This window comes from Haliotis asinina, chromosome 4 (genome assembly GCF_037392515.1).
Source record: "Haliotis asinina isolate JCU_RB_2024 chromosome 4, JCU_Hal_asi_v2, whole genome shotgun sequence".
Taxonomy (NCBI): domain Eukaryota; kingdom Metazoa; phylum Mollusca; class Gastropoda; order Lepetellida; family Haliotidae; genus Haliotis; species Haliotis asinina.
In genome coordinates this window covers 73,834,464-73,846,684 of record NC_090283.1, presented here as the reverse complement: position 1 = coordinate 73,846,684, position 12,221 = coordinate 73,834,464, and the positions used below count along the sequence as shown (strand labels likewise).

General features: G+C 37.6%; 1 protein-coding gene across 2 annotated transcripts in view; it reads right to left on the bottom strand.

Moving 5' to 3' along the window:
• Positions 1 to 12,221, bottom strand: part of LOC137281858 (protein ECT2-like) — a 51,841-nt gene that overhangs the window by 8,797 nt on the left and 30,823 nt on the right. For both annotated transcript variants that reach the window (XM_067813513.1, XM_067813514.1), the window contains 5 exons: positions 11,943 to 12,058; positions 10,600 to 10,662; positions 873 to 1,080; positions 445 to 584; positions 42 to 230 (listed from right to left, as the gene is read on the bottom strand). In XM_067813513.1, coding sequence (XP_067669614.1) covers positions 42 to 230; positions 445 to 584; positions 873 to 1,080; positions 10,600 to 10,662; positions 11,943 to 12,058 — 716 coding nt within the window. The remainder of the gene's footprint in view (positions 1 to 41; positions 231 to 444; positions 585 to 872; positions 1,081 to 10,599; positions 10,663 to 11,942; positions 12,059 to 12,221) is intronic.

Genomic DNA, 12,221 nt, shown 5'->3' with positions numbered 1-12,221 from the left:
GTATACTACTTTGATAAGTTTTGCTGTAGTTGTGTACTCACATAGTCCAGGATGACGTCCCCAACGTACACATCCTCTGTCCAGTTCTCTACTATCTCCTGCAGCCTGGCTCTCATCTTGCAATGTGCATCGTAGATTGGAGGGATGTTGCCAAAGATAATCTTGATCTCCTGGGGTGACAGCAGAGGACCGTTGTACTGATCAGGTTTCTCGATCTGCGTCTTGAACGTCTGTGGCAAAGAGAAAGAGATATTTAATCACAGGCATCAAAATAAACAATCATTCTAATACAAACAACACTGCAGCTACTCTGTACTAAATCTCACTTTTTTGTCCTCAAGATATTTGACAGCTGAACTTTCAGAAATATTTTTAGATTACAAAAAATGCAAAGTTTTCATGCACTCATCAGTTAATACAGGGGAGACAACTCTGAGCACTTACATTTATAATTGTGGACAAGATTCCAACATAGTTGCTCTCGGTCTGGAAGAGTTCCCTCGTCACCTGTTGTCGTGGTGACGGTTTGCTAGAACCGGTGGACTGGAGCAATCGGTTCTCACCATTTTCAACAGCACTATGATCTGTAAACAACAAAAATGAAAATAAAACATGCCATGACCAAATTAAGTCACACAAGATACACCTAAAATGAAACTAGAGTTACAATATAGGAATATTCAAATTGGAATACCGTCAGAAAGGTTCATGCAGGAGAAACAACACATATAGACCTACATTAGCGCAGATCGAGATTAGAACTAGTATAGCTAAGTTGCACTCACATAAATTTTTTCACCATAACTTGCAGACCTAGTGGGATGTGATCCTATTTCTAAGGTATTTTTATGAATTAAGTGATACCAGCATACCTGATATGAGGTCAGACTTGTCAGGTGTGTGTGAGGCATCAAGGAAAGAGTTGGGGCTCATGGAAACACCCCCTAAGTCACTGGACCGGCGCTTCTGTGCCAGGAATTCCACCTCCCCTTCATCAGCTAGCTGCTTCAGCCTCTTCCTCTTGCCCAGCTTGGTGCCACCCAAACTGCTGTTGGACGTGTGCTTGTTGTGGGCCAAAGTCTGTAATACAAGCGTTCAGTCTTAGTGGCATTTACACCTATTTCATCTGGCTGTACATGACATAAAACAATATTCAATCAGTATGGCTGGCACAATAAGACTGGGAAAAATTATGAATAAACTCCTTCACCGAAACATTAAACATTTACAAAATATTTCCAAAAATGAAAAACTTGACACAAAAAATATTAGTTTTCATGTACATGTTTTGGGGAGCGCCGATCCAAAGTCAACTCCGAGTAGGAGATTGACCTGACAATGTAAACTCTCATGATGTGTCTTCCACAGGTAAACTCAGGTGTATCTGGACAGGTGTGTGGATGCTATCCCACTACTACACTTCCATCACCTATACAGGTCAATGTCAGATTTTACAGGTAAAACAATCTGAATCCCAGGTGCACAGGAGCAGGCACACAATAGAGATATGTGACAGAGAAGGACTTCACATGTCAGTTCTCCTGAACTTAAAACTGTTCTTCACACAATCTTGTTTAAGCTTCCATGCAGGTGTAAAGATCACATCCAACTTCCTGGGTGCATCAACAAGTCTATACAAGATGGGTTCTGTACAGGTGAGATCTATGCAGGTAGCACTGTACAGGTGTAACTCTTTAGAACTTATACAGGTATAGCTACTCTGTACACTGTTCTTCACACATCTAACTTCCTGAGTTCATCAACAGGTAAGTCTCTAGGCAGGTGAAACTCTACAGGTACAACACTTTGGGAATTCCACAGTTCTAAAGAACACAGGTGAACAACACAAGCCACTTCCTGAGTACCTCTACAGGTAAGTTTCTACAAAGGTCAGTCCATACACAGGTGAGTTTCTCTCCAGGTAGATGAGAGCACAGGTGTGACCATCACCCAGCTTCCACTGTGTAGAACTAATGGTCCTGCTGATCTGCCTCCAGGCAAAGGGGCTCCTAAGTAATACTCTCCACGCTCCACTGACTTTGGTGTCACTGACGATATACACAGTCTACATGGCCATAAAGCAGTACTTGCCTCCACAGACATTTACAGGACAGGCTTCAGACATGCTCTAGACAATCTGATCATGGGCTTACTGATCAACTAATGATGCTTTCACCAGTCAGACGTGTAGGTAGATATCGGTAGGTGGGAGAATATAAGCAATTATAACTTACATTATAATAACAGGAAAAGTATATGACAAATAATCTGAAGCAACTGTGGTACGCATAACATAAGTTAACTTTTTACACTTGTATATGTGAAAACAACTGGTTTTTGTTTTAGTGAGTAATCATATTTTTCACCATGAAGTTATTGTAATAAATCGATAAATGTCTTCATAACATTTTCAAGTGATAGAATTTATAACCTCCCAATGTGTTTAGGAAATTTATTTCCAGTAATAGAGCTGAGAGATTTCAATCATACCCTAAGGATAAAGAATTTTATCCACTTCTCATAGAGAGTACAAACACAGACTTTAAAATAATTAATACTGTGAAGGGGAAAATCTTGAGTTTAAACATTTTTGGATTGCATTTGCAGTTTTATCTTCTTAACAAGCATTCTTAAGGTAAGTAAACTCTGATGAAAATGTCAACAATTTAATCTCTAATTTACTTCCTGCAATGGACATAAAGTATTTGGGTCTAGGATGACTCGATGCCAGCTAAAGTTGCCAGGTATGTTTTTGCCACAATAGAAACAATGTATGATTAAACTAATTAGTTATTTCCAACTATTTGATACACAAAATCTCATCTGACCTGGGAAACACTTAAAAACCCTTTAAGTTATGTGCTGTAAATCATAACAATGTGGTCAAACTAAACTACAAGATTATTCTGTTGGGATTTAAGAAGGGAAAAAAGAAACTTCAAGTGAACAAATTGAAAATTGATTCCAATGTCCTTAAACATATTCTATTATGTGACAATAATACACACACAAATGCATGCCAGTACTGGAGAAATAGTAAGTGTTAGTGGAAATTATGTTTCTAATAAATGTAATATCTGACATACACAGACTATCCTAAATACAAGAAGCATTCCTGTGGGAAAGCAACTGTGAAAAACTCATAAGGAATGGATAAAGATATCTCTTCCTTGAACTGAAAGCTTGGACTGAAAATGAGTCATTGTGATTGATATCACAATATTCTCAGAAATGAGTCGTCAATAGAAGTGTGTCAATGGCGGGATGTGACATAGTGAGAAAGGGATCTTTTCAAAATTTACATTGTACACAAATTTGCACTGTACACAAAAATTATTATAATCCATGTGTGTATATGTTGGTGTTTGCTACAAAATTCATAAACTTGTATTTAAAACATAATAGTTGATTTATATACTTCCAAAAATAAAACTTCTCAACTGTGCTTGCATAGGTTAATGAACTTAATGTACATATTAGAAATAGCAAACAAAATATTAGTCTGTATATATGTCTGAAACATACGCAATTGAAATTATTGAATGACACTCCACAAAATAATTTATGACTTGCAGTTTTGCTTATCAGTTCCCTGAAATCAATATGGTACTTACGGCAGCAAGCAATAAACAAGGTGGGGAAATATCCAGTAAGTACATTAATCCAAATAGCAAGGGCCGCTAGTGACTTGATTTCACCAAATCAATTAGCATTCCAAGATTCCCAGCTCCAGTGATGAGATCAGTGAGATACTGTCAAGGTGGTGTCTTGATTGACACATGGAGATTGACGAGCACCTGCCATACAGTGTACTAGTGCAGAAGCTGCACTTGCTGACAGGTGTCAGTCACTGACTGCAATAAACAACTGCCAAGGAGGAAATCTTAGATTCGCACAATTATTTCCTTACAGTAAGCTACAAAACCAGGAAGTATCTCACTTATGAACTCGTGTAGGAAACTCGCACCACATACTCCTGCAACACTTGTCATGTATGACTTTCCTTAAATCTAAGGCCTGATCTAGTTTTCAGCCGGTGGTAAAGAAAGTTTGTTCTGATCAAAGGACATATATTATTGTTTTTTCTAACTGTGACAGAATTTAAGGGGTCATGAGTCTAGAATTTCTGCTACAGCCTTAACCTTAGCCTTGGACCCTTAAATCTGCAATGTGTCATATTCGGGTATGACAAGTGTTCAAATCAATGCATGACAGCCTTGGCTTGCTGGGCTATGAATTTAATGTCTTAATAGATCGATTCACATTTCATAAGCCAAATATTTTGGACACTAATTAATGTAGACAGAAATTTTAAAGTAGAGAAAAATTATTTCAAGTTTCAACTTCAATCTGAGCTGACGGACTTGGCAGAGTGATGACAAAACATGAGATACTGATGTTGACAACATGATGTCGGATACGCTTCATGAAATATATTCATGTACACTTTTCCAGTATGTTATGACGGCTGCTTAAGAAGCCATATTATTGTTTCTGAAAAGAAGTTTCATTCCTAAGTGAACATTTCTCTCAGACTGTGATTTAATTTCAACATTAGAGATAACTAGAAAGAAAATTAACCTTGTCAGTCAGACTAGCTAGGTTTCATTTTCCCTGACCAGAATGAACAGTATGTAGCTGTGGACTATCATTCAAGCGCTTTTGTCACACACTGATACAGTTTCAGGTAGCATGCCATTTATAACAAAAAAGTAGAGGACAAGAGGGAAGACACAGTAAAATGTCAAGTTGAGATACTGTCATACAAATGATCAGATGAATTCTGATAAAAAAAAATATTCAAAATTGGCAATAAGAATATTTACCTGGTTGAAATAGACACAGGGACTGCATGCCAGGAGAATCATGGTTGATGAGCACTACTAAATATGTTCACAGCACTAAATGTGGTATACACACAGGGAACAGCACTAAATGTGGTATATACACAGGGAACAGCACTAGGTGTGGTATATACACTCATACAAGCCAGGTATCCAAATGGCTGCAGACTACACACTGCTCAAGTACTTGTAATCAAGGGTGGTTATGTACAGAATGTCAAGACAAGGATCTATGTACAGATAAAGTGTTGGACTTGAGACAAGGGGTTAGAATGACCACAGCTGGTAGCCCTGGAGGTTTTGTGCCTTCACTGTGGGGAGGGGGACAATAGCCTCACACAAACACCATACAATCCCTGATCTGCTCTTTACACCAACATGAATGTTGGCACCTATGTTAATGTGGCCACTGTTTACTAAATCTGTGGGTAAGAGGTGTTTTCAGAAGTGATTTGTTGAAACAGCCATCCACTTTCGTCAACAAACCAACTCGTTAGGCTGTCAGACACTCAAGCTTGGACGCAATCTGTTACAGTCACGGAAGACTCGCAGAGTTAACGAGGGGCAACAAGGATTAATTAATTAAACAAACAACATCAAAGATAAACATCAAAAAATCTGTGAAAACCATTATCATCTTGTTTACTGGGTCAAATCTCTATGAAAATTATTTTTCTCTAATTGCAATTATGGGTCACTGATTTTGATAAATAAGCTATATGTTTGGAGGACAGGTTGATTGATCTTGTTTACAATTAAAACAACCTGCATCTAGATCAAACAAGAATATCTGTAAGTAGCAACCAAAAGGTTGTGATCTTGTGAACCTTTATTCAAAATCATTAGACATGGAAAACTAGAGGCCAGACATGTTAAAGGTGTTCATGCAAGGATTTGTCACTTTGTTTTGTTGTAAACATGAAACAGGTATTGTAAATAATGAGGCTGGGCATGTTAAACAAAGTGATCACAATCAAATGGTTTTAATCTTTGGTCTTGTCCATCTGTGGTTGACCACCAACTGAGTTGTGACCACAGGAAGCAGAATCATGTCTGTTTCAACCAATAGTGTTTGGTGATAACTGTCTATATTGAAACATGACAGAGCATCATAGATGATATACCCTAACTTCTAGACCAACAGTATGATAATTGTCCATATTGGAACATGATATATAGTTGATATACTCTAGACCCTAGACCAGCAGGGTGATAACTGTCTATACTGAAACATGAAAACTGTCTACATTGAAATATGACAGAGCAATATAGTTGATATACTCTAGACCCTAGACCAGCAGGGTGATAACTGTCTATACTGAAACATGAAAACTGTCTACATTGAAATATGACAGAGCAATATAGTTGATATACTCTAGACCGTAGACCAGCAGGGTGATAATTGTCTACACTGAAACATGTCAGAGCAACAATGATGATATACTCAAATTTCAAGGCCAACAGTGTGATAACCGTATATATTGAAATATGACAGAGCAATATAGTTGATATACTCTAGCTTCTAGACCAACCCAATAGGGTGATAACTGTCTATACTGAAATATGACAACTGTCTATATTGAAACATGAAAGAGCAATATAGTTGATATACTCTAGACCCTAGACCAACACTGTGATAAGTGTCTATACTGAAATATGACAGTGCAGTATAGAAGACATACACTAGCTTCTGGACCAACACTGTGATAACTGTCTGTACTCAATCATGACAGAGCATCAAAGATGATATACTCTAGCTCCTAGAACAAAAGTGTGATAACTGTCTATATTGAAACACGACAGAGCAACAAATATGATAAACTTCAGATTCTAGATCAACAGTGTGATAACTGTCTACACTGAAACATGACAGAGCAACATAGATGATATACTCTAGCTTCTAGACCAGCAGGGTGATAACTGTCTACACTGAAACATGAGCAATGTAGATGCTAACATATGTTATATTTGGGATTATGCTTTCTTAGTAAAGTACAAATTCTAGTACTTTTTTGAGTTGAGTCCCATCCAGAATTCAAACCCACACCCTCAGAGTCAAGCAACTAATCACCAGCACACAATATCAGCAGCCAAACACGCTCAGCCAACTCGACTTCCACCTAATATACTCCAGCTTCTGGACCAACAGTGCATTCAATGGTCACAGTCTATATTGAATTTAAATACTACAGGAGCAAAGCTTAAGCGCAACTTGACTCATGTTAGCGTTGGACACTTGGCGAAGACACAACAGTCTCCATCCATAACATGTTCATCTCGGATTACACTTTCTCAGTAATGTACTGATTCTAGTACTTTTGTTCAGTCGAGTCCCATCCGGGATTTAAACCCATACCCTCAGAGTTAGGCATCTAATCGCCTCAATATGGATAATGTAGCTGTAATGTTATAGCAACTTGGAAACTTCTGTTTCTTATAGCTCCACCCAGCACTAGTAAATATATTATGATACAGTGAATGAGAGAGTATTGTTTTACACCACTTCTAGCAAATATAACAGCGATATCACTGTCTGGGACATCAGAAAAGGGAGATTGCTTTGGGTCTTAACCATGACCAGAGAATGCCATAAGGCCCATCTTTAAAATTTATGGTATAGACTGTTTGTCTCAAAAGCGGACCTTTGAATAGCAATGTAACTCAAAAACTAATATACATAACATACTCAGTGAAACGCTGATCATAATCAAAACATCATACCAACTCTGTAAAGTTTTTGCAGAATATTTATCCTAATAATAAAAAAGTTGTTTAACAAACTGCCATTAAATATTTACACAGTTCACTGTTTATTACGAGGGAGGAGTGCGGAGAAAGGCACAGCCAGATGTTCGAGAAGCACGTACACAAGTACAGAGAAAGTTATTTATTCATTAACCTGTGCTGTACTGTCTCCATGCTTTCTCGGACACCTGGCTGTCCCTTTCTCTGCACTCCTCCCTTGTAACAAATAGTGACCTTTGTCAATATTTTAAGGATAGTTTGTTAAACAACTTTTTGATTTTAAGGAAAAATATTCAGCAAAAACCTCAAAGAGTTGGCATGATGTTCTGATTATGATCAGCATTACACTGAGTATGTTATGTGTATTAGTTTTCGAGCTAGACTGCAATTTATCAGTCAGATAATCAGATGTTTTTTAGGCCTAACCACTAGGCTACCCAACCACTCCAACATGATGTAAATACTATACACTTTCAAAACCGATAAACAGTTGTTTTTTCTTTTATATTGACCAGCGAATTAGCAGAATATTAATTACATCAAATGTGAACGAACAAACTTCTGTTCTTGTAATTCTGCCATGGTTCCTTGTTTGGTGATCTACTTCAGTTGTAAATTTAATCAATCTAAATTTGTACTACGAGTCACCATGACTCAGACAAAGATATCCAGTCACATCGCTACTCCCTGTGTACTGACTGACATTAGAAAAAGAAAACAGGTTAATAAATGAATTAATAGATCATCTTATCCAATACTTTCACCACAATCCAGTGAATAACAATAACATCTCCCCGTGTTTATTAAAAAAGAAATTGTCGATGGGTGACAGCCTGAAATAATCCTTTCTGGTCAGTTTTCGCTAGTGTTGAGAAGGTGATGACAGCCACTTATCTCCTTAAGAAAACATCAAAATACTATTATTTGAAAGGTAGGGTTTACTCATTCTATTTATCTCTCTTTAGTACACATATCATCATATTTATTATCAATACTAACAAACCATTTGAAAAATCCTGACATTATATAATCTATATTGCACTTTTCAGAGACAAACAAATGAAGAGTGGTTTGACGAGCATTCTGCGGCATACAGTGACTCTATTTAGATGTACAACAAAACACATCAATACAACCTGTACAAGTACAACCTAAAATTTTGTTTGACAAGGCTATGTTATTTCTTTTGCTTTCTTATTATGATATTGATTTAGAGATGAAAAAAGCAAACCAGAATACATAAAGTTTTCTGTTATGTTTAATGGCTGTTTTCTGTTGGCTAAGAGGATGTTTTTTCCCAGCAGCTGTTGCCACATGAGCGGTGGCCATTTTCTTGAATTATATTTTGGCTGTTTTCGCAGGGGTCCATTTTCACTATAATCTGTTGGCTCAGTGTGATATGACAGCCAAAGGAAATGCAGATCTCAGAAATTTAACATTTTAGTAAAAGCACCAAGAACAGGGGGAATAGTGCTGAGACATTTAATCAGGACAAAATGTTAGGTTCTGTCACTTATACATCCAGAGAAGGTGTTTGTGAAATAGTATTTATCTGACAGCAATAGGATTTTAAAAGGAAAAAAAAATAGTGTTTCAGGCAACGTCATATTTATGTTAACATGTAGTTTGACATTGTGTGATATTCGATTCTGATTGGCTGAAAGCTCATCAAAACAGTACTGAAATGGCAGTTTAGGGTCTCTTATTAAAGTGACCAATTCACTGCTTATGCATACAATGAACTCATTGGCCTGTTTGTTTGTAAACAAAGATGTGAGACATCAGCGATTTCTACCATGGCAGCATATTTTTGTGTTTTTGAAGTAAAAAAGAATGGTTTGAAGAAGATTTCTTGACCCTCATCCCAGTAAAGAAACTTCGAAGCTGGAAAATTTGGCAGCAGCTGAAAAGCAGCAGTATTCTGCCATCAACATACGTTGGCCCACATGTCTTAACCTGTCCTGGCCATAATGCCCAGTCCAGTGTGCATGTTTCCCACATAACACCTTGCTTGTCAGGTATTTTCCAGATGGGGAATAGTAGGGTGGCTATCATCAATTATTTCCATGATAAAGACAGCGGCGGCGACTAAGCTTTTGAATTCGGGAAAGTTGACTGTCATACAGTAGCCCAATCTGGTGAGAATACACATCACCACGAATGTTGTATCTCGACTCAAGTGAGCGGCAAGTGCCTGTTGGAGCCAATTGTCCAGGTACGGGTGGCAGCACCTGCCCTGTGACCTGACCACTTGTGCTGGGATGAAATAATTCGCTTCAGAAAAATCAAATAATTGTACCTGTGTAAGTGTAAACTATATTTTTTTTTTATCTATGTACTAGTATGCTGCTTGTTACAAATACAAGCATACTGCTTAATGAAATAAAGCATTTATGCTGTTGAATGTCTTCTTTGTTCATTACACAACTTGTCCCTCAACTAAATGATTCCAAGCAATTTCAAGGAAAAAATCCCTTCTTGGCTTGTGGTTTTGTGCGCCAAAGAGTCTGGTTTTAAAACACTTATCAATCTAGCTATGATGAAGATAAAGCTACTCTGTTTTCACTTTTGTGGCCCAATATAATTGATTTGATGCCGATAAATATTTAATTTCAAAACCTCATGCTAATGACTTCAGTTTTTAAATTCCATTCAGAGGTCTTAAATCAGCAATAACGGCCCATAATATTAAAAACAGTAGATTTATGTTCTTATTAAGGAAGAACATTTCTATATTTTGATTGGTGTCATACACAAGTGGAGTGGATTTCACTCTTGTCAAAAAAATAACTATTTCAGCATATCCTGTTGAGTTGTTCTAACAAAGGAAATAAACTAAGATTTTATCCAGAATTAGAACACAAGGAAACTCCATGCTAAACAAAGTTGTGACTTGAATGTTGTCATCTGCTGAAGACGTAGGGAGAAAATGACAACATACATGACAAATGTAATCACATAGGTATCAGTAAAGAATCATCTGGAAGACCTGAGAAGGCAAAAATGTTACCTTGTGGAACGTGTAGATGTCTTCATCAGCACATGCCTCCATCTGGATGCAGCCCCAGAACCACTGCAAGTGCAACACAGAGTGAGTGAGTGAGTGAGTGAGTGAGTGAGTGAGTGAGCAAACGAGCGTTGAATGTCATCTGAGCACATTTTCAGCTACATTGTGCTACACATGGATGACCTGTACATTCAAAACATAAAATAAAACTATCGAAACTACATAGATGAACAACTAGATCATGAAAGACATGTTTCAACTTTACAAGACATTAACAGAAAGAGCACATGACTTCATTACTTTCAGTTTCCTTGTGCTCAGTAGTACTAGATCATTAAGATGTTTGTAGCGATGTACCACTACATTACACAACTGGACGATGGATCGCCATGTAGTAGGGTAAGTCCTCATACACAGGACCATTGGGACCTTCGGCCATTGTACCACATAGTCCAACAACACTCCGGCACTGAGAAGCACAATCATAGTGAACGTGTGTCACAGTTACAACAGATGGCTTCAGCTTTCACAATTCTATATTGAAGAGTTACAATTATGACAGTTCAGTGAGCGAGCGAGTTTAGTTTAAACACTACCTGTAACGATATTTAAGCTATAATGGGCTGTCTGCATTGTATAGAAGCAAAGTACAAGGCAACGTCACATTACCACACTTTCAATATAAACATGTGACACAGTGAAAAAGAAAATCCAGAAACATTAAAGTACTGTCGGAAATAGGAAAACAACTGTTTTTCCATATTTATCTCTACATTTAATGTAGTTAATATTTGAAAATGTAAAATATCTCTTAAACTAAGTTTGGCCTAACTACAGTTCCAGTGGTAGGGAGATAGGAAACGGAAGAAAAAGGACTTTCCTCGGGAGAGATTAGTGCAGAAATGAGCAATGCAAACTTTTTCAAAGTCCTGAGAGACTAATTAAGAACAGATCATGGCTTTATAGAAACTGAGCAATGATACTGTATTACAAAGGACACTTTTAAAATGCTTATTTTGCAATTAGACTTAGCTTCATGACAAAGGATAGCTGATGTAAAAACAATAACTTTCATGCTGAAACTATTAAGGATGTAGCTACTATGAAGTTTCACTACTGCTGTAAAACGAAACAGGTAGGAGGCGCTGTCTCAAAAGCTAAACCAGGCCGAGTGTATCTTGCCCTGTGATACTTATTAAGTACCTTTGTAAACTGATTTGTTTAGCAATTCATGGGTACACTTTCTTGTCAAACAGACTGTAGGCTATGACCCTGCTCCTATTCACCATTGTAACCTTAATAAAAGGCCAATAAACAACAAGATGATTTCAGAGAAAGCAGCTTACCTCCCCTCTGACAACATGAAGGGGTAGCGAGATGTCCATGGGTACTTCCTTGACCGCATGGTCATCAACAACAAGGTGTGTGGCTTCATCACTGCCTAGTGCTGCGTATGTTCCCCCTGAAAAAACATAGTTGGATTGTTACAATCCTTGTCAGCACCTGCGACGCTTAAATATACCATGTAGACCAGAGCACATGATGTTAATCACTGGACTGTCTGGTCAAGACAGTTGCCTTATAGCTGGAATACCCCTGAGTGCAGCTTTAGACAACCAATAACA